This window comes from Trachypithecus francoisi, unplaced genomic scaffold, assembly GCF_009764315.1.
Source record: "Trachypithecus francoisi isolate TF-2019V2 unplaced genomic scaffold, Tfra_2.0 Lachesis_group3, whole genome shotgun sequence".
Taxonomy (NCBI): Eukaryota; Metazoa; Chordata; class Mammalia; order Primates; family Cercopithecidae; genus Trachypithecus; species Trachypithecus francoisi.
The window spans coordinates 16,955,661-16,978,595 of record NW_022681468.1 but is presented as its reverse complement, the minus strand read 5'-3'; the positions used below and the strand labels follow the sequence as shown (position 1 = coordinate 16,978,595).

General features: G+C 43.7%; 2 protein-coding genes across 13 annotated transcripts in view; one reads left to right on the top strand and one right to left on the bottom strand.

Annotated features, from left to right (window-relative positions):
- Nucleotides 1-5,507, bottom strand: part of EFCAB11 (EF-hand calcium binding domain 11) — a 174,643-nt gene extending 169,136 nt beyond the window's left edge. For 5 of the 6 annotated variants that reach the window (XR_004432353.1, XM_033191639.1, XM_033191638.1 and 2 more), the window contains exons 1-2: nt 4,332-4,628; nt 3,642-3,737 (exon numbers count right to left, since the gene is read on the bottom strand). Coding sequence is in view for 4 of the 6 variants with exons in the window: in XM_033191639.1 (XP_033047530.1) it covers nt 3,642-3,737; nt 4,332-4,406 (171 nt within the window). In the remaining 2 variants the exon portion in view is untranslated. Of the gene's footprint in view, nt 1-3,641; nt 3,738-4,331; nt 4,629-5,107 lie in introns of those variants that run through there. The other variant, XR_004432354.1, reaches the window with a different exon arrangement.
- The window catches only part of TDP1 (tyrosyl-DNA phosphodiesterase 1), a 92,488-nt gene continuing 74,241 nt past the window's right edge, over nt 4,689-22,935 (top strand). The window contains exons 1-5 of one of the 7 annotated variants that reach the window (XM_033191633.1): nt 4,689-4,781; nt 13,360-13,910; nt 16,406-16,449; nt 17,936-17,991; nt 21,464-21,560. In XM_033191633.1, coding sequence (XP_033047524.1) covers nt 13,367-13,910; nt 16,406-16,449; nt 17,936-17,991; nt 21,464-21,560 — 741 coding nt within the window. In that variant the 5' untranslated portion in view covers nt 4,689-4,781; nt 13,360-13,366. Of the gene's footprint in view, nt 4,782-5,312; nt 5,428-5,608; nt 6,028-13,359; nt 13,911-16,405; nt 16,450-17,935; nt 17,992-21,463; nt 21,561-22,935 lie in introns of those variants that run through there. The other 6 variants (XM_033191631.1, XM_033191630.1, XM_033191635.1 and 3 more) reach the window with 6 other exon arrangements.

Below are 22,935 nucleotides of genomic sequence, written 5' to 3'. Positions count from 1 at the left end.
TTGAACCAAGCAGACAAGCAATGACACACAATAGCTATAAGTCATTTTACTTTTCCATCAACATCTGTAAAATAGCAGACACTAATCTGCTAGCCTCTAATAGCCCCCAAAACTTTATTCCACTGACCAAAACAGTTTAAGCACAGAAAATCAATTTGGCTGTCCCATGTATAATCTAACAGGCAGCCTTTCTACTTCAGACAAATACAAACAATTGTTATAATGGGCACTATGGCTCTATTTTTAAATTGTTTTTCCTGGTTATAAAAGTACCACATGATTGATGTAGAGAGCACAAAAAATTATGAGGAAAATTAAAAAATCAGTCATCCAGTGAAAATCACTGTTATCATTTTAGACTAATCAGCTTTTTTCCCCTATGCATCTTTAAACATTTGAGATTTTACTGTATAGAAAACATGAGGACCTGCTTTCACTAAATGTTAAAATATAAGCCCTTTACCACACTGTTAAAAGGGCTTTATAAACATTATAGTATTAGAGCCTTGGTGGCATCTGACATAATTTCTCCACTTCTGGTCTTGAACTCTTCCCAGTCTTGGATTTCCTGCATTTTCTTGGTTCCTCTTGTCCCTGCCAAATGGTTCCCACTCCAACTTCTTCAAGTCCCTTCCTACCCTTAAATGCTGGTATTCCCTAACGTTCTATCCTCAGACCATAGCTCTTCCTATTCTGCATACACTTCCTGGGCAATGCCATCCAGCCTCATGTTTTGAGCAACCACATGCAAACCAAGGATCCCCAAGCCTATCTCCAGCCCTACCCTCTCCATCCAATTTCAGATTCCTACATCTCAGGGAAGCAGTAAAATCTAACAGCGGATTTTCACCACCATAACCTCAATAGACAGCACATTATTTAACGAGTGAATGCACCTGGAATGCTCATAGCTGCCTCAAACTCAATGTGTTCCAATCGAAACTCACTGACTTCCTCTGAACCTACTCTTAAATTTTCTCTTAATTGGTGGTATCGCTATCCCTTCAGTCCTGGTGGTCATGTCACCCTTACCACCACTGCATCCAGTCAGTCATCAGGGCCTAACTTGTCCCACCACCCACAAAGTGTTCCTAGATACTTACCAGAAAAATCTATCTTCTCTAGTCTAAATGACCACCCAGACTGTTATAGTTACCACTAGAATTAGGCCTTCCTTCTTTGTTCCCTTCACTTTCTGTTTTTCAATCTCTTTCTTGGTATCTATCACAGTTTTATGTCTTTCTACATTAAACTCTGAACTGCTTCAAAGTAGAGACTGTGTTTCATTCATCTTTATATCACTAGCAACTAGCAAGTACTCCTTTTATTAAATAGAAACAATAAATTTCATTATGTGTGGGTGGGCGCGGTGGCTCACGCCTGTAATCCCAGCACTTTGGGAGGCTGAGGTAGGCAGATCACTTGAGGTCAGGAGTTGGAGACCAGCCTGGCCAACATGGTGAAACCCCATTTCTACTGAAAATACAAAAAAAAGAAAAAAAAAGAACCAGGTATGGTGGTGTGCACCTGTAGTCCCAGCTACTCTGAAGGCTGAGGCAGGAAAATTGCTTGAACCTGGAAAGTGGAGGTTGCAGTGAGCCTGGATCACGCCACTGCACTCTAGCCTCGGTGACAGAGCAAGACTGCATCTCAAAAAATAAATAAATTATGTAAACAACCGCATCAACGTATAAGTGATTTATTATCTAAGTATTTTATTGCTTCATGACCTGCAGTCAGTAAATATTTCATTTGCTCAAAAGCAATGTTCAAAAATGAAACCCCAAACCTCAACCTAGTCTAAAAAATCTGTTGAATTTCACAGAAATTATATATTAAGAGTCATTTGCATAATCAAAGTTCATTGTACAAATAACTAAGTTTACAGGTGACATGCTATTAGTGAATACTTTACCGTTTAGTGATCTGTGGTTAGTAAACAGTTCATTTGCTTAAAAAATAAAATGGAAAACCTCATCCCAGTATGAAAAGTAAAATCTGTTAAATTTCATGGAGTGTATGTACAGTATGTTACATCACTGTATCTGTCATTAAATTTCTCATTCTAAAATTGAAACCAAGTAGACTCAAGGGTGAGAAAGGCAAAATGAGATAAGATACCTTTCCAAGTGAATCCAAGTTAAATACAGTGCTTCACAGGCTGACTCATTTTAGCTGACCTGCTTTTTAATTCCAGCTGAAAAGATTACAGGTAAACAGGAGAGCTGCAATTTCTAAGAGCTGGCCCTGACTACTTCTCTGAGCGCCATAATAAGCTTCTCAGTAACTAGGCATCCCCTCATAGCTGAGCCACTCTGAACCCACCTGGGCTGTCCATGCAACCTACTTGGGTCAAGAGAATATATTAATACTTAATGTGTATCACAACTTCACAGTATGTTCTGTTGACACAAATAGAGCAGAGAAGCATGACATCACAGGGTCCCTGGCTTTGCTGGGCTTTCAATCTGACAGAAAGGCAGAGCCCACTCATCAGGAACAGCTGGGCCCTAATTAATTGCCAAGCTGTCTGGTCTAATGAGAGTGAGGGATGGCATTCCAGGCCGAGCCCTGAGTGCCCCCCTTTGCTTGACGGTGGCAACTCAATTTCTTGAATCTGGACAGTATCTCGACTATGACTAATTCCAGCTTAACAAGAAGGGCGCTGTCTCTAGAATGAATGTAACAGGAAAGCAGAAAAGCATAAAGACAGAGGTGAACAGGAAGCTTGCCCTACTCAAGTAGGAGGTTCATGGAAGCTCAGCTCAACTCTCATTATTGGTGACTTGGTGCAATCTTTTCTGGAGAGCAAATATCCAACAAAATTTTAAATGTACATATTTCATGACCCAGCAATTATATTTCTAGGAACTTATTCCACAGATATACAGCCAGAAGGACATAAATATGTGTATCATTGCAGCAATGTTTGTAGGAAAAAAACAAAAACAAAAACAAAAAAACATATATAACCCCACACAGGAACCTGGCTAAAAAGAATAATGTGCAACTATTTTAAAATGTGGTAGTGGTGTGTGCTTTTAGGTTGATATATTGTTAAGTGAGAAAAGCAAGTTAAAGTAGGCACAATATTTACCCATTTATGGTTTCAATAAAAGACTATGCATATATATGTCATGGATAGAAAATTTCAGAATTGCACAAAAACTGTCAATGGTAATCCCCTAGGAGCCGGACCCTCTGGTAGGCAGGGAGCAGATTTTATGCTCAACTTTATACCTTTCTGCACTGTTTTAATTTTTTGACTGTGGATGTATTTTATAAACAAAGCAACAAAAGTAAAACGAGAAAGAGACTATGTCACGTCCTCTGTAAATTTATCCTGTTCCCAACACTCCCCTTCCGGCCTTCCCTCTTGGCACTTCTCTAGCATCTCGTATTTATAATGGTTATTAGCAGCCTGGTAGTGAGATAGGCTTGTGTAGGCTCCAGTGGAAAAGATTTCTACTTCATCTCTGGGCTGAGGTGTTAAGAGGAAGCTAAAATTCAGCACTGGGCACATCTCTGAAATTGCTTATAAAGCAATTTATAAACATCCTAAGCTAGCCCTGTGGACTTTTCTTAAGGTCCATTCACCACTGATCGTCTACCCCATCCCCAAATATATAAGAAAGCTCTACCTTGGAGGGCTTGTACCCAAACAGCATTACAACAGCAATTTTAAAGTCCTCTCTGCTGAGATATCCTTTGTGATCTTCATCACATGCCTTAAATACCTGAAGAACATTAAATAACTTTAGTTAATGAGACAGAAACTGTTTCTTCTTATTTTTATTACTAATTTATATAGTTTGGACCTCGAAAATCTAAAACTTGGCCCAGCGGTAGAGTATGAAAATAGAATTTCATTATCCCAATATTAATTTGCAAGATATCTTAAAGATGGACTGAAATCTTCTTAAAGATGGGCTGAAATTTCCTCAAGAAAGTCAAACCAGTTAATCGCTAGGATGACGCAAATTAATTCATTTAGATCACCGAGATAAATTCTACCCAAAATTCAGTCCTGGAGTTAGGAAGGTGAGGCAAAGGGGCTGGCTTTGAAAGGCGGGAGGAGAGATGCAGATTCGTGGTTACCATTAATAGACTATGTAGAGGGAAAGGAGAAGGAACTTGGAGGTAGCCGTAGTCCTGGACGGGGAGCCAGGAGCCCTGCAGCTCCAGGATCAGTCATTAACCACGACCCTTTGGACAGGCAGCCCAGTTCTTATCTGTACAACCCTGGCAGAGTGAGACCCAGGCGCGGGGCAGAAAGCGAGAGGCCCAGGCCAAGCTGAAGTCCGAGGCTCAGTCGCCCTCGGGACACCTACTTCCACCCACATCCTGTGTTCCGAGGGACTGGCTTCCCACGTCTGCGACCTGGCTCTGGCCTCGGAGAAGAACATCGCGACTGCAATAACCGAACCCCAGCACCCCAACCACGGTACACCGCTGCCCCGGCCTGGCTGGCAGCCTAACGCGGCCACGCCCGCCGCCGCTCAGGAAGCCGAACTTCACCGCGCAACTCCGTCGTCTCCTCCCATTGGACAACATGCCAGCCCACTCGCGTTAATCCCGCAGGGCTATTGGCCAGAGCCTGTGTTTAATCAAGTTTCCTAGGAGCCGCCCTGGCAGTGAGCGCCCAGGCCTGCCCCCAGCACTTGGCTCCGCCCCCTGTCTGTCCCCTTTACTAGTTGCGTGTGGCCGGAAATCCAAGCGCTTCTAGGTGCTGGTTCGATGCCTGGTTCATGATTTATTTCATTCTCTCCCTCCATCTTGCAGTAAGTTACTTTTAATCATTTAGATCTATGGCACTATGCTAAACATTATTGGAGACAAAAAGAGTTTGAACAAACATAAAGACAACCAAACGAAAAGAGCCAAGTCCAGGATTCTCGTTCAGATCAGCAAGTCATTGAGATCGAGCTCCCAGGGTAGCTACTACATCTGCTCTGTCCTCCAGATAACCCCAGCACCTAGCACTGTACAGGGCACAAAGTAGATCTTCGATGAACGAACGAAACGAGCCGTTATGTTTACACAAATGTATTTCACTCAGTCCTCTGGAAGACATGCCTAGTTTGGGAGAGATTCCAAGAATAAATACCATAAATAGCACAGAGCCCAAATCCCACAGCAAACATCCTTATTGAAGGCAAGGACTGCCGGGCGAGTTCCGTTTCTCAGAAGATTTTAAAAGAACACAACTGTTTCGAAGAAGGAATAGACATTCGAAGTTCTAGAGTCCGATGGGAACTCATTTAACATTTTATTTTACAGCAGATTTCAAAGTCTGCACCCAGCCCTTCCCAGGACACAGGTCTCCTTGCAGCTGCCTTTATCCTAAGCGTATCCTCTCTCCACTTTAAACCAAATGCCGCTGCATGGAGTCCCGGGAGCCTGAGCCATGAGAATTCCCTAAAGAGGGTGAGTCTTGCCCGTAGTTAACTAGAGAGAAGTTAGGGGACGCCTTTCTGGTTCTCCATTCGTTTTAAGAAGGCTCCAGGAGGTCAGCCAAGAGCTAGCGGAGACGAGGTCTCCCCAGCCCCGTCCTGGGTAAACACCCGGCGGGCTTTAGGACCCAGCGGTGCGCTCCCCGGAAGGGGAAGGGGCCGGGCCTGGAGACCCGCGCCGCTGCCCCGAGGGTTTCAACTGCGCGCATGCGCGGCGGCCCCCGAAGGGGCGGGATCCGAGGCGAGCGTGGGTTCCTTGCGCCTCAGGTACGTGTTGGGCGGCAGCTGGCGCGGACTTGGTGCGGTCTCTCGCGGGCTGCGGTCGGGCCCGGGATCCTGCTCCTGACTGGTCGCGGTTCGCGGGCTGCTGGGGTCCTGCAGGGATGGAGGCGGACCGCGAGGAAGCGGCGCGGCCGGGAAGACGGGGCAGGGTCGCCTCGGCCCCGGGGCCTCGGTTTCCTCCGATCACAGCGTCTCACGGGGCGCGCACAGGCGCCACGGAGACCTGTGTCTTGCCTGGGCGCGGCGCGAGGGGCCCCTGCGGGGGTTTTTATTCCCAGACCTAAGCTTACAGGTGCGTGGTCCCAGAAAGTGAGTAGGAAAGCGCCCACCACGTGCCAGATGCTTAAGCTTTCTGTGCTTGGTTTCCCAGTATAGGAGGATGGTCACGGTACGTAGTATAGAGTTGTCCTGAGGGTGAAGCGAGTTTACACCCGATGAGGCTCTTCGAATCGTGCCTGGCCGGCCCCAGATAATCACACAGTAAGGCTGACAGCTGCTGTCATCACTTCCTCACCTTACGAATTGGCTCCCGTCGAGCGCCTTCAGCAAGAGCCCTCTCACTTCCTTTGTCTCCAAACCGTTCTCCACAGAGTTGAAGCGCACACAGTTGTATTAAAAAGGCAAATCGAAGGCCGGGCGCGTTGACTCACGCCTGTCATCCCAGCACTTTGGGAGGCCGAGGCAGGTGAATCGCTTGAGGTTAGGAGTTCGAGATCAGCCTGGCCAACATGGTGAAACTCCGTCTCTACAAAAATTAGCCGAGCATGGTGGCGGGTGCTTGTAATTCCAGCTCCTCGGGAGGCTAAGGTGGGAGAATTGCTTGAACCTGGGAGGCGGAGGTTGGAGTGAGCCGAGATTGTGCCATTGCACTCCAGCCTGAGCGGCAGAGCGAGACTCTTGTCTCAAAAAAAATAAATGCAATTCGGACTCCCTTTCTTTTTAAAGCCATAAGTGAGACCCCATTGTTCATAGCATAAAATCCAATTTCTTTAACAGGTCTTCTCCCCTCACCCCCTTCATCCTGGACCATTGCCTGCCTTGCCTAAGTCTTTTTTTATGATCTCTTTCCCATCTCTGCAGGCTGGATACCCTCTAGTTGAAATGCTCTTCACCCCATCATTTAGACAGCAGGTTCCTTTTGGCCCTCTGGGTCTCATTTATATGTTACTTCTTCAGCATATTCCAAAGATCACCCCTATTTTTCTGTCTCATACTTATAAAATGTAATGAATGTCTAACTCATCTTGGCTATTAAAATTTTTATATGTGAGTCTGTCTCTTCGGCCCTGAAATTATGCTCTGCTAGGGTAGAAACTATATTGTTAACGCCTCATTCCCAGTTTTCGGTACATAATGACTGCCCAGTAAGTTGTTGAATGAATGCACTCTAGGGGGTAAGCATGATAACCATTTTACAGACTAAAAAACTGAGGCTCAGCAGTTAACTAACCTGCCCGAGTGCACATTTACTCCATGGTCATGGCTGGGTTTGAGACAAGGGCCCATGCTGCCTTTGGCCACACAGGAACTCAACTGAGGAGCCTGGCTCCCGGGCCCACCTGATGGTCTTTAAGCTCCATGAGAAGGAGCAACTGGAGGTGAAAGAGAAATGCCCCAGCTGGGTCTGGTATAGTGGGGAGTGAGGAAACACTTTGCAGCTCTAAATGGAGTACCTTTCATATCCACAACATGTTTTAAAGTCCTTAATAAAAGCGCTTGGCCGGGCGCGGTGGCTCAAGCCTGTAATCCCAGCACTTTGGGAGGCCGAGACGGGCGGATCACGAGGTCAGGAGATCGAGACCAACCTGACTAACACGGTGAAACCCCGTCTCTACTAAAAAATACAAAAAACTAGCGGGCGAGGTGGTGGCGCCTGTAGTCCCAGCTACTCGGGAGGCTGAGGCAGGAGAATGGCGTGACCCGGGAGGCGGAGCTTGCAGTGAGCTGAGATCCGGCCACTGCACTCCAGCCTGGGCGACAGAGCCAGACTCCGTCTCAAAAAAAAAAAAAAAAAAAGCGCTAACAGTGTCCTGAGCTAGCGTTTGGTGGGAAAATTTCTTTAGATTTTTCATGTTAGTGCAGTGTTTGCCAAATTTCAATCACACTCACCTGCCTTCTCCCCACTTTGTTTTATTCTCTTAACACATATGACACGGGATTTTTTTCAGGGCCGCTTAGCCAGCTGGAGACCTCCAGCCCTGGACTGGCCACAGGAGGTGCCCTGCCCACTCAGCCTGGCGTTGTGCGTTTGGCTTTCATCCTGGCCCAGATCCTGTGGCCACCATGCATGCTTAGCCTGCAAGGAGTGGGTTATGAGTGAGCCTGGAGGCCTGGATGGCTGTTCCAAGTGCTGGCCCAGGCACAGACCATGCAGGACTGTGGATGGCCTGGGCGTATGGCAAGTGACTCTGGCATCAGACTCTGGTGTCCAGATGAGGGGGATGTGGTGGTGCCTGAACACTTGGAGACGCCAGGCAAATAGGGATGTATTAACAGCTCTTTTAGTCCCACCATCTGCAGCCCAGTAAATGGAGGTGTGTGGCAGCCAGCGGTTCCCTCTCCCGTTGTTCCACCAGCGGAACAGAGTGCTGCTACAGGGCTATAGCTCTATTTGCACTTGCTGTTTAGCAGGTCCCAATTTCTTGTCCTGCATCCAAGAATAATAAGGTTAGGGTGACAACCAAAGGGGAGAAGGGTGGAGATGAGTTTTATTGAGTGATGAAACAGTTCTCAGCAGAGAGGGGACCCCAAGTGGGTGTCCCCTGTCCCCATCCAAAGGTGGGCAGTTCCCCGGTGTGGCTGAGTCTGGGACTTTCATGGGCTCAGAATGGGGGAGTGTGTGCTGATAGGTTTGTAAGTATGCAAAAAAGGCTAAAACAAAGGCACCACTCAAAGGTGGGCTTGACAATGTAAAAAACCAATTAGGGAAGGGTAGGTATATGTAAAGTAGGTGAAGGGTGGGGATTAATTAGAGGAAACCGTGCCAAGTGGGAAGAGAGGTTATCAATCCGGTCTGTGGATTTATCCAAGACTTGTAGCTTGGCTTTCAGGCTTTAAACTGTCTTTGGTTTGCAGGTGGGGTTTTAATGAGGCTCTGCCCCTATCTGCCTAGGGATTTGTCTGCCTCCTGCTGCTATCACATAGACTATCATATACTTAATATTTTCGTTTGAATCCAATCATTCTTTTACATAAAGTAAACTTTATTTTGCTATTTCAAATATAACGTAGCCATCAGATACCTTCTGTTGATGGTAAACAAAATTGTTGGTGCCTGCAGAAGAGCCCAAACCCTGATATTTGTTCCAAATCAAGATTAAAAGTATTTCAACAACACTACAACTTTCTTCTTGATTTAAACAGGGAGTTGGATTGGACGGGAAAGGGAGGTACTTTCATAATGTCAGGTCCCAATCACTTCCACTTTAGGAAACACTATGCTGTCCTGACTGAGTGCCAGGATTCAGCATCAACACAGCTGTATTGTATTCTCTGACTCTTTTGGTACCACTTACCAAAAGTGTGACTTTAGATTTATGCTGTACCAAGCACTGCCCAGGCAGGGAAGATAGATGATAAACAATGGAAGGAAGGCTCTTGGGTTCTACATTTGTTAAAACTGTACGACTTGATTACAAAGCACTCTGGAATGCTAGACACCAGAGCCTGTACGAGGGAAGTAAATTCTGTTACTGGTGACCATCCAGTTATCCAAAGTAAAAATTTGATATTGGTGTTTACCAGCAGTTCTTTTCCAGCTGGGCACGAGCCTTGATTTCATAAAGAGGTTGGTAAGCTGCTACACTTAACAACAAAACACAATTTTATTAGTGTATTGCACTAAATTGTGACCCAACAAATTGTATTGGGTTGTCTTTAATAAGCGACTCAGGCATATTTTTGAATGTCAGCAGGTGCAAAACTTTATGTATAGAGCAGAACCTCAAAAAAGACTTTGTTCTCTAGAAAATGTCTTTTTTTAAAGCTTTGTTCTATTTTTTACCCACTTGTCCTACTTTGTTGGAGGGAATTCCACTTCCATATGGTTTTAGAAAATGTAGATAATGATAAAACTAAAAACCTTTGAAATTCTCCAAATAATTCACAGAGTTGCTAAGAATTTTACCTACAGAATTCTCAGGGTTTGGGAATTCCATTTTATTTATATAATGCAGGCAACCATATTTGTCATGGTAGCCTCTTAAGATTCTGCAAACTGCTTCTAAGAGTGGAAGCTGAATCCTTTCTCATCAAAAACTGCGACCTGCTAACCGCATTGGTTTAGAACTGTTTTAGAATTCAAAGGAAGCTAGAGCTGACATTCAGAGAGTAGTTTTTCCTAAGGTGTTTCTTTTGTCCCTAAATAACTTTAAAGTCACAAAACTGTAGCCACTGAGATAGTTTCTTCAGAGTGAATTGTAGCAGCTTAAATACCTATATCCAGCAACTTCTAGACTCTAGAACGCTAGAGGAACCTAAGGTTTTGTGGGTTTTTTTTTTTTATACCGGAAGGATTAAAAACGTTTAAGGAAACACTTCTGAGCTGCTTAAGTAGGTGTTGAGTAGTAAATCAATCTGAATCTCTTTCATGGAGGAAACTGGGCACTCAGACCCCTTTAACCATGACAATACAATTCTGCAAACCTGGTTATCTAGTTTCTTAACCCTTAGCAGATGAGAAACAATTTAGGGAAAATATACCTATGCTATGAGTTTTAATAAACCCCTTGAAGTGGGCTGGACAGAGTGTAGAAATGAATAGAAACTTTTAGAAAGCAGATATGAAGGTTCAAAAGAGCCAGACAGTCTAGGGTCACTATTCCAGAAGCAAGTGGCCCCAGCCCTCTCTGCAGTCCGCAAGGCTTTGGCTGTGAGATAGTGTGTTCATGCCGGATGGGGTAATAGTGACCCTGAGCCATGTAGAACGGGCCAGATTATTGTCTTGATATTGCATTATTGTCTTGATTCTTGCATAAAAGCTCCTCAAAATGTGTAATTTACAGAAGGCTTGCTTGACTTGACTGGTAGTTAATTGAAGAAGGTTAAGAGAGACATTGTGAAAAGGGATAGATAGATACCTTTAAAGTATTTCCAACCCTCCACCCCCTGCTGTGTCCACTGAAAAATCATGAGATGTATACATTTAGAAAGGAGAGCTTAGTTCTTGTAAAAAGATACAGCCTGCAGTGTGGCCTGACAGGCTAGGAAGCACAGCCTCAGGCAGAGACTTTTAATGGCATCCCAGCGAGGAGAGGGTAGAACAGGGATTTATGCTGAATGGGATGGCCAAGTATACATATTCAACGGGTGTGGGAGGAGCTATGAATATTCACCAAGGGAGGCACGTGTGCATGTGTAATGAGCAAGCGTGCGTGTTTCGTGCATCTTATGTTCACTTTGGGATGGAGACTTAACGTTTGAATGATTTACAATTAGGCCCTCTATGTCAAAAGGTGAAGGAGGGACAAGGCACTCAGTGCTCAGCCTCTGAGGACTGGTCAGAACCAGTCAGTGGTTTCTTTTCAGGAGAAAGTTACTGAAGTTGGTCCATTGTCCAATGACAGCTGCAGTGATGGCCTGTGGAACCGGGGGGGTCAGTTAGCCAAGCATCTGGCAGTAGCTGAGCTGCAATTGTTTAGATATTACTTATCTCCAGGCCAGTGCTTGTTTAGCTGCTAAAGAAAAAAGAACCTTATGGCAAGTAGAAGTTTATTCTTTAAGGGTAGCAATGTGTGATTTAACCCTTGCTGGGCATGGCCCTAGGTCTTGTTTATGATTTGGTGTCATATTGTCACAGAATCTATTCTGCCAGTCTTATGCTCTCTGGTCAGTTGTGTTTAAACCGCAGAAGGGAGGGGATATAACAGGCATGTCTGAGCTCCCATCCCACCATGGCCCGGAACTCAGTATTTAAGGTTTCTCTGGGGTCCCCTTGGCCAAGATTTTTATTTTTAGTTCTCATCTAGAGACATATGCATATGTATTCATTTGCAAATCTTTTGATGTAGAATAATGTAGAATTCTCTTTTTTGGGGGAAGGTAGGTTTTGTGAAGGGAGTATCACCATCTTGGTTTACTCCAGTCAATGCATCTTTTTCAGCCTCTTTAAAATGGCAAAAACTTGAAGATACTGTTAATCTGAGCACAGACTATTGAGTTTTGTAATTTTCCCCTGGGTCTTGTGCTAAAATGTTAAAAGTATCACTTTGAGGAACTGTTCTTTAGCTATCTGGAAAGTCGACTTAGATAGTCCTTTACCATTGAATTGACGAGATTTTGTAGGTAACACCAAAAGTGACTGTTTCGTGTACTTTCCTCTTCTCAGAACAAGAAAGTAGAATTTAACTATGTGGCTTAAAAAATAAAAGTGTGGGCCGGGCGCGGTGGCTCAAGCCTGTAATCCCAGCACTTTGGGAGGCCGAGACGGGTGGATCACAAGGTCAGGAGATCGAGACCACCCTGGCTAATACCGTGAAACCCCGTCTCTACTAAAGAATACAAAAAACTAGCTGGGCGACGAGGCGGGCGCCTGTAGTCCCAGCTACTCGGGAGGCTGAGGCAGGAGAATGGCGTAAACCCGGGAGGCGGAGCTTGCAGTGAGCTGAGATCCGGCCACTGCACTCCAGCCCGGGCGACAGAGCGAGACTCCGTCTCAAAAAAAAAAAATAAAAGTGTGTTGCTTCAGTATAAGTTATTTCTGTGCAGGTTTTAGTAGATTTATGATGTGGCCAATAGGATAATTGTATCTTGAGTTAGTTGGGTCCTCATGGAAGTAGTATAAATAATGTACATACCTAAGTGGTCATTTGGCATTCCTCTTGAAGACTTTGTTAAGCTTTATGGTAAATGGGTTGTCTTTTGGGAAGTAAGACATACATAATCACTGAAGTCCTGTGGGTGTCTGTACTTGGGTGAAGGCTAGGTTTGTAAATTCCAATTTGACCTTAAGCATTGAACATAGATTAACCCCAAATGCTTGTTGGAAGCTTCAGGGTCAAGAATGAATATTTTATTTTGGAGTTTGTCTTGATGCCTTCTTCAACCTCCTTTCCTAGGACATCTAAGAACAAAGTTTAGATTGAAAGACAAGGCTAGGCATGGTGGCTCACACTTGTAATTCCAGCACTTTGGAAGGCCAAGGTGGGTGGATCTCTTGAGTCCAGGAGTTCAAGGTCAGCCTGGGCAACAATGGTGAAACCCTGTCTCTACCAAAAAAAAGAAAAAAAATTAGCCAGATGTGGTGGTGTCCGCCTGTGGTTCCAGCTATTCCAGAGGATGAGGCAGGAGGATTGCTTGAGCCCAGGAGGCAAAGGTTGCAGTCAGCTGAGATTGAACCACTGTACCACTGCAGCCTGGGTGACAGAGCGAGACCCTGTTTCAAAAAAAAGAAGGAAAACAAAGGGAAAAAGAAAGAAAGGTGACCAGGACTTTTGCTTGTAATTTGGCAGAATCTGATAGTGGATTCTGGTAATGTGCTTATAAACACCCAAAAAGCAGCTGATAGGTAGGTGGTCAGCCTCTGGAAGGTGTCAGCTCATCTGATACGGAAGTTGAGAGCAATGAAGTTATTTTGCCAATGCCCTGATGAATGGGAAATGCTGATGTTTCCACTTTCCATTTCCAGGAGTATAATGTCTCAGGAAGGCGATTATGGGAGGTGGACCATATCCAGTAGTGATGAAAGTGAGGAAGAAAAGCCAAAACCAGACAAGCCGTCTACCTCTTCTCTGCAAGGAGCAGCAAATGAGCCCAGGTACACCTGTTCCGAGGCCCGGAAAGCCGCACACAAGAGGAAAATATCACCTGTGAAATTCAGTGATACAGATTCAGTTTTACCTCCCAAAAGGCAGAAAAGCGGTTCCCAGGAGGACCTAGGCTGGTGTCTGTCCAGCAGTGATGATGAGCTACAGCCAGAAATGCTACAGAAGCAGGCTGAGAAAGTGGTGATCAAAGAGGAGAAAGACATCTCGGCTCCCAGTGACGGCACTGCCCAAAGAACTGAAAATCATGGCCCTCCCACCTGCCACAGGCTCAAAGAGGAGGAAGAGTACGAGACATCAGGGGAGGGCCAGGACATTTGGGACATGCTGGATAAAGGGAACCCCTTCCAGTTTTACCTCACTAGAGTCTCCGGAGTTAAGCCGAAGTATAACTCTGGAGCCCTCCACATCAAGGGTAAGAGGATGCTGGTTGTCAAGGAGCTGTTGAATTGCCCTTGAGAGTCTCTCCTCCATGAAACGAGGGCAGCCTAGAATGATTTCTGAGAACTCTTCTTTGTGTTCTTAACTACTTTCAGGAAAAAAATTCTTGATAGGCAAGTGCATTAGTATGACAGCAGACTGTTAACTCAGGCAGAGTGTGTGTTCTCAAAACCTTGTAGCTCAATCCCTTGTATCACTTAGCACGATGTTTAGCATTATTTAACTTTTTAAGATTAAGCTTGATGAGTAACAGTTTATCAACAAGGTAGCAAATACTTGACAACAGTAGTGGTTCTCCATGAGCCCTGGACCAGCAGCCTCAGCATCACCTGGAACTTGTTAAAATGCAAATTCTTAGACTGCATTCCAGATTCATTAAATCAGACTGAGGGTGAGACCTTGCAAGCTGTGTTTTCAGGAGCCCTCCAGGGGATTCTACTGCCCATTCAGGTTTGAGAACCACTGCTTAAAAGCCTGGTTTTGGTTCCTGGTGAAGAAGAAGAAGAAAAGTAGTTCCTGAGTACAAATAGATGTTTCCGTTATGGATCAAAAGATGGCCTTAGTTTACTCTCCTTCTTCCTCAGGGAGCATTTGCAGGGGGAATAGCGGGAGCTCTAGAATCTGCTTTCCAGCCTCACCACTCATTTGCTGTATGGATTGTTAACACGGGACCTAACGTTCTCTGAATTTCAGTTTGCTCATCTTTAAACTGGAAATGCAGAAAAATGGAAGCAAATACATGAAGTGACCAGTGTAATACATTCACATGGCAAATACACACAATAGACATTATTACCCTTATTTTCAGATTTTTTTCCTGTCCCATATTTAAGAATAGTAATGTTAACTGTTGCCAGTTTTTTTTTTTTTTAAATATATATCCAGTATAACTGTATATTATGTGTGATGTATACATGTTGGAGTATTCCATACTGTAGAGTGTTCTACAGGTTGTTTTCTTTTTGAGAATCTCTTATCTTGGTACTTTGTCAAGTTTTTTGTTTGTTTGAGACAGATTGACAAATACTTAGAGAATTTTGCCAAGTTTTGCTCTATATAATAAAATAACTGGCTATTAGCACCAAGATATTGTGGTGACATGTCTTGGAGCTCTTACATATATTTTCTCCTTTAATCCTTAGGACAGTCTTATGAGTAGATGTTACAATTGTCTTCCTTGGATAAGTGATGGATCTGCAGTTTAGAAAAGTGCCCAAGGTCATAGAGCTGGTAATGACATTCTGGCATCAGAATCCATGCTGTTTGCTATAGCACTCTACCATGTGCCATAATTGTAGATGGTTTAGAAGATCTCATGGAGGAAGGGGGACTTCAAAAGACCCTTGGAAGATGGGTAAAATTTAGAAGGGTAGGAATACATGCTGGTGGGGGCAAAATGGAAGAATATTTGCAGTTTATCTCTGCAACTCTCCCAATAAGGTAGAAACTTCCTTATGATTTTTTTGTTGTTCTCTGAAAATCTTTCTACCCCAGCATCTAGCTCAATGTCCAGAGGCACTCAGTAAATATTTGCCAAATAGATAGGAGGCACTCAGTAAATATTTGCCAAATGAATGAGCCCAGTCTTAATTCTCAGAGGCCGTTTAGTGGGCATGAGCGAAGGTGCTGGAGCCAGACAGCCTAGGTTCAAACCCCGACTCCACCCCTTCCTAGCTGTGTGTGTGTGGGCAGCCTCCTAAGGAGGCTTCTCCTCTATAAAATAGGAATAACAGACCCCATCTAGAAAATGGATATAAGGAGTAAGTAATACATGGGAAGTGCCAAGAATGCTGCTTGGCACCTAACAGGTCTCCACAGCTGTGGCTGTTGTAATGGAAGGTCATGATGATCGTGTACTTTCTCTCGTGCTATGGTTTGAGAAGTGAGCTTTCCAACCTATCTGATGTAAAGCTTGAGTGGGTATAAAGTGGGACTTCCCTCAAGATGACCAGGAACACCAGGAATGTGAGTTTAGAATTGTGGGTGCCTCTGTCCTTTCGTTCACAGGCTGCAAGTGCTCTCAGCAAGTGCTTTCCAGTCTTTCTGGAAAGTCCTTCTAAACTGTCCAGGTTTATAAAATGTTTCTAGAAAGTTTTTCTAGTCTTGAGTTGGGAGGTTTCCTAGAGAGGGACTTGAATGGGTACTTGGAGGAGGTAGAAGTTGAGAGATCTGAAAAGAATATGTATCATTGTCCATATTGAGTTTCTAAAATTGATCAGTCATTCAGTACTGAAGTTGTAGATTTTAGTTTTGCATTGTTTTATAAAAGAATATATGATAAACATTAAATACCATAGGGAAAATTTTTTTCAGTTTTATGGAACATTAAAGTCTGACTTTGTAGACTTTGTATTTAGCTTACTGTGTTCTGTGTCAGATCTTGATTGTCAGTGACTGTTGAATGAGTTAGTAGTGATTATTACAACTAGAGGATTTTTGCGAGTGTGAATTTATGTTTTGTCTTCTCAGATATTTTATCTCCTTTATTTGGGACACTTGTTTCTTCAGCTCAGGTGAGTATACCTTTAAACTGTTTTTTCTTTGGGTGAAAGTAGACAGGTAATTAAACAACTCTATAAGAAAATATGAGAGGAGGCCGGGCGCGGTGGCTCAAGCCTGTAATCCCAGCACTTTGGGAGGCCGAGGCGGGCGGATCACGAGGTCAGGAGATCGAGACCATCCTGGCTAACACTGTGAAACCCCGTCTCTACTAAAAATACAAAAAACTAGCCGGGCGAGGTGGCGGGCGCCTGTAGTCCCAGCTACTCGGAGGCTGAGGCAGGAGAATGGCGTGAACCCGGAGGCGGAGCTTGCAGTGAGCTGAGATCCGGCCACTGCACTCCAGCCTGGGCGACAGAGCGAGACTCCGTCTCAAAAAAAAAAAAAAAAAAAAAGAAAATATGAGAGGTGCAGTTTGGGGGTCTCAGTCCCGTTCAGAGACCGAGATGGCACGTATCGGGAGGCTGGCTCAAGTGCCACAGTAATGGGATCCATGGCCATCAACAGAATGGGGATGTCACTATCAGGAGAGCATTTGACTCAGGCACCACTGGCCAAGATGTCACTTGGGACATTCCAGCTTGAAAGACTAGAGTGGGACACTTCTTTTGAGGATTAACTCATGGGACTGAGTTAACTCTGGTGCAGAGTGGTGAGGTATGGATAGAGTAGTGAAGGCCAAGTCAAGTTTGACTTGATTTAGAAAAATGTGAATTTCCATGTTCAATGGCTCCTTCCTGACTGAGCTGGTCGCTTTGTCTTGATAAATCATGTAATGCTCCAGACCCTCAAGTAAATGGTCCAAACAAAGGGCCCTGTCCCTGAAGAAAGCCAGGCTTCCTTTACGTTTGGTTTGGCATCAAAAGTCCTGGTTTCCATTTGGAAGGTGGGGAGCATTTGCAAATGCCCTGTTAGCTCGATTGAGCTACTAAGTCCAGGATTACCCAGGTGTGGGGAGGAGCCTCCATGGGTAAGACCAGTACAGAACTTGCATTTATGATTCAATTGTTAGAAGCCTAGTGAATGTCTGGTCCCAGGTGGCTGTGTACAAAGCAGCTAATAAGTTAGCCTGAAAGGAAACGTTCTTTTCTGAAAGTCCTGGGATCTTTTTCTCCAGTATCTGTCTTTTTATAATCACCTAGGGGAAAAGGGGTAAATTTATAAGTCCTTTTATTTAAATTAATCTCAGGTCCATTAGACATAATGTAATGACACCCTGCAGACAAGTATAGATGCTGCCAAAACATGCAGAGATAATTTCCTGGGAACCTGTTATCTTGTGTACTTGGCTCCATTTAGGTTCTTTTAACCATGTATTTAAGATAAATTGTAGGTTTATTAGTATTGCAGCATAACCCTCCAGGTTTATAAATAATAAATAATACATGTTATGTATCACTATTTTAAAATTTCCTTAAATGTAATAACTAAATAATTCTCCTTATGAACTGTTTGGCAGAATTACCCATGGCTTAGTTAGTCTCCTTTTCTCCCATCTAGTTTAACTACTGCTTTGACGTGGATTGGCTCGTAAAACAGTATCCACCAGAATTCAGGTGAGTTCCACAGGGTGACAGACAACATCATTAACTGTAAGGGGGCTTTGACACCTAAGATTTGTATTTCTCAGGCGAAAGCCACCCATCTTTTTTTGAGTTTTTCTTTTGAAACCATTAAAATCATACAGACATTAAGTTATATTGGGAAAACAGCATTCTTTGATCTATTTCATCCTACACATTCTTTTTACAGATTTTAGCATTTCCTCTCTGCTCTTTCAGGAAGTAGATAAGAACAGGCTTTAACCCAAATAACAGAACTTTATGTCCAATCTTAATATGAAGGAAAATACTGTCTCCACATACCTTCTAGATCTGTGAACGTGCCAACATGCGGCCAGCGTGCCATGCTTTCCGTAGCACATCAATGCTGTTCTGTTTTGAGGATCCCTTTGTGTTTCTGAGATGAGGAAAGGAAGCTATACATATGGCCTTCCCTTATCTAGGCTCTGGAGGTGATGGATTTTTAGTTCTGCCTTCTGCCTGCACTTCATCAGCCTCATATTAGGCAGTACAGACCAAATAGGGCATCACGCAGTGAGGTGTCACCCTTCCCTGTTTCTAACGCATTTACAGGACAGATTCCCATAACAGCAAGTAGAATGGAGGAAAACACACAAGAAAAAATGATTGTCAGGGTCCTCAAAATTCTTGGTACATTTAGGGCATCAGATTGTGGAAACCTTTGACATTAACAGTAGATAAAATACTGTTAAAATTTTTCAAGCAGCTTTGGCACTTGGGGCTTTTTTTTTTTTTTGACCTGTAACACACAGAATCAGTTTTAGCTGCATCTGAAACAATACTCAAAATAACAGTGGCTTAAATAAGACAGAAATTGTTTCCAGCCTGATACGTTCAAATGGTAAACATTTATGGTCTGGATGGGGGCACCGGCGTTCTCAAAGACTTATCCACCTACCCTTTCTGCTCCACCATCCTGGTGTGCGACTTCAGTCTTCAAAGTCACCTCATGGCCCAGTATGGCAGCTAGAGCTCCAGCTTACTTGTCTATTCCAGGTAGCAGGAAGGGAAAAGGAGGAAAAGGACAAAAAGGCCCACATTCCAGCTATCCCCATCTGAGTAGCCTTCCTGGAAATCCCACACAACACCTGCATCTGTTTCACTGAGCAGAGCTCAGCTACATGCTAACCAGCTCTAAAAGAGGCTAGAAATGTCTTTTAGCTTAGCTCACCTTGTCCTGAATTAGCCTTTTGTTAGGGAAGGAGGAGAAAATGGCTGTCTGGAGGCAACAAGCAATTTCTGTCTTGGCTCCTCCTGGCAGTAGTATCCTTGGGTGTCACATTGGCATTTTCTGTTCTTCCTCCCTTTTCTTAAAGACCTTGAAATCAAATTGTCACCCCCTTAGAGTGTTGGCAAAGTGTAGACTGCAGTTCCTTTGTTGTATCTGTTATGGGTTAAATTCTCCCGCCCCAAAAAAGATCTGTTGGAATCCTAAGCCCCAGTACCTCAGAATGTGATCTTATTTGGAGATAGAGCCTTTACAAAGGTAATCAAGACAAAATGAAGGCATTAGGAGAGACACTAATCCAGTATGACTGGTGTCCTTATAAAAAGAGAAATTTGGGTGGAGAGACAGAGATAAGACCATGTAAAGACGCAGAATGCCATTTACAAGCCAAGCTCCCAGAAGCTGGGAGAGAGGCTTGGAACAGATGCGCCTCATACCTTAGGCACCAATCCTGCCAGCACCTTGATCTTGGACTTCTGGCCTTCAGACCTGTGAGACAATGTATTTCTGTTGTCTAAGCCTCCCAGTTTGTGGTACTTTGTTTTGGAGGAGGCCCTGGCACACTAATACAGTATCCACTAGACTCTCAGTAACTAAAGGGGCAAAAGTGTCCTCCTTCTCCTTGCATCCCCTTGTTGCCAAAGGCATCTTGGGAAGGCTATTATGAGCCTTAGAAGGACGAGGAGTGACCTAAATGGTAAGTTTAAGTAACATCCAGAATTTGTATGTAGAAAAATTCAGATCATAAGGATTTATACCTCAGTATGCTGTTCTTCAGGTGCCGTCTTTTTGTAATAAGTCGTAGAACCAATAAATTTGAAAGACTTCAGTTTCTATCAGTCATATTTAATCTTTTTTTATAAGATGACTTGATCTAACATTTTTATTTCTAGGTACTAGATGCATGAGTGTTTCTTATGTTATTCTCTGTTTTTCTTACCTAATTTCTAAAAATCACAGGTGCATATTTCATAGTTTTATTTTACCTGTCATGTTAGAATAAGGCTATTGAGCATGAGGTAGTGAGGCATTAGTACTGGAAGTGCATTTTCTATGATGTTTCTCTCTAGTTGATTGTTGTTCCGTTGTGAATGGTAGAGCATCATTCTGCAGTGTGATTGATAAATGTGGAAGTGGCTCAGTTGTTTATCTTGCTTGATTGCTTATATCCAATTTTTGTGATGTTGGGAGACCTTGTAGAAATATGCTTATTTCTAAGGATTATCTTGCTTTGAATTAATCAGAAAGATCAAGAATCCTTCAAAAGCCTTTTTAATGTATTCTTGAAGAGTGTTTTTATATTATATTTGTAATTCAAAAATACAGCATTTTCAACATAGCTTGGGCTCTGTTTCATAGGAATCTAACCACCCATTAGTGAAGCTGCGTCATGCTGTGGGCCTGGGCCTGGGCCTATTCTCTGTTGTATCCTGGGTCAGTACATAGCACAGTACATAGCACACAGGAGGAGTTTGGTGAATATAGATGTGGTGTGAAATGAATCCACTGTGTGGTCCAAAAGAAGAAAAAGAAAAAAGCACTATATTATATAATAATAATTATATATCTTTAATTTATTTGGACTTAAATATTTTAACACAGAGCTACTTATGTGCCCTTTTCGGCCAAAGAAGATAATTATTCAAGGACTTTCTTGAGTCTTACCCCTCTGTATTACAACAGAGCTGCAGGATCAGGCCATGTAGCCTCATTATAAAGGTATCGGGTAAATGAACATTAGCTGATCCCTGCTCTGTGTTAGCCCTGTCTTCACTCACTACAAAGACCAGAAACAAATATCGAGTGATAAGGAAGTTAGCATTCCTTAATGAGGTGAGTCCAGCTTCATGAATGGTGTATTTTAATTATTAATTAATTTATTTGTTTGTTTATTTTTGAGACAGAGTCTTGCTCTGGCACCTAGTCTGGAGTGCAGTGGCTCAGTCTCAGCTCACTACAACCTTCATCTCCCAGGTTCAAGCGATTCTCGTGCATCAGCCCCGGAGTAGCTGGGATTACAGGCACATACAACCACGCCTGTCTAATTTTCATATTTCTAGTAGAGACGGAGTTTCACCATGTTGGCCAGGCTCGTCTCGAATTCCTGACCTCAGGTAGTCCACCTGCCTCAGCCTCCCAAAGAGCCGGGATTACAGGTGTGAGCCACCGTGCCCGGCCATGAATGATGTATATTAAATACTAATGCTTTCTTTTCAGGAAGAAGCCAATCCTGCTTGTGCATGGTGATAAGCGAGAGGCTAAGGCTCACCTCCATGCCCAGGCCAAGCCTTACGAGAACATCTCTCTCTGCCAGGTAAACCACTTACTGCCATTGGAGAGCATGCGTAGTCTTGAGTTAGAAGGAAACTTAGACATTTAGTCCACCCTCTCACCTAGTGCAGAAATCCTCTCTCCATATCAGTCATCAATAGATACTTGTCTACTCAGCTTAAACACTTCCTGAGATAGAGCATCCCATTCGTAGTACTCCTCAGGGTTGGAAAGGTTTTTCTTTTTGTGGGCCTGAAGTCTTCCTCCTAATTTCTACTCATTGGTCTTAATTTTCCCCTTCTGGAGCCACACAAGTAAGTAAGTCTTTCATCTTACACATGTCAGTGATTCATATATCTAAAGTGATCTGTCCTGTCTCCCTTAGTTTTCTCTCTCTGCTTCAAACGTTCTCTTTCTTCAGTTTTACTCAGTGTACTATGAATTCTGAGTCTTCCTGCAACCTGCTAGTGCTCCACTGGTTGCATTTAGCTTGTCAGTATGCCTGTCGAAACCTGGGTTCCAACACTGAACAGGTCTTCTGGATGCAGTTCAGTGGCTATGGGTTTCTTTTTGTGAGTATCCTGTGAGTGCAAGTTAAAACTTGTAGTTTTTTGTGACACCTTATGTAACATATTAGCTGCCATTGACACTTCAACGGTAGTCCTTCAACCATAGTTCTTTTTTTTCACATCAGTTGCATGTAAGGTCTGAACAGGAGAGACCTATAGATTTAAAAAACTGTTAGGAAACTATGTGAGTCGTATGCTGTGTATGATCTAAGTCCAGTGTGGAAACATTAAATGGTCTTATAACAGGCGTATCCACTTGGTTTGCTAGGACCAAAGCAAAGCAGAAAAGAAAGCTATATTAGTTTGTTCTTGCACCGCTGTGAAGACAGACCTGAGACTGGGTAATTTATAAGGAAGAGGGGTTTAATTGGCTGACGGTTCTGCAGGCTGTACATGAAGCATGGCTGAGGAGGCCTCAGGAAACTTTCAGTTGTGACAGAAGGTAAAGAGGAAGCCGGCACATCTTACTTGGCGGGAGCAAGAGGGAAGAGAGAAGGGGGAAGAGCTACACGCTTTTATCAAACAACCATATATCACGAGAACTCACTCACTATCACAAGAATAGCAAGGAGGAAGTCCACCCCCATGATCCAATCACCTCCTGCCAGGCCCCTCCTCCAACACTGGGGATTATAATTTGAGATGGGATTTGGGTGGGGACACAGACTCAAACCATATCAAAGGCCAAAAAATGGTTATTGCCCAGTTTCTTTATATAGTCCCGTAATTTTGTCCTAATACTTTGCAGTTAGCGTACAGCATGGCCAGTGAGTCTTGGACTTTCATTAGGACCCATTTCTTTAGACTCATCATCCACAAAGATCTTCTATTACACGTGGCATTTTGAGC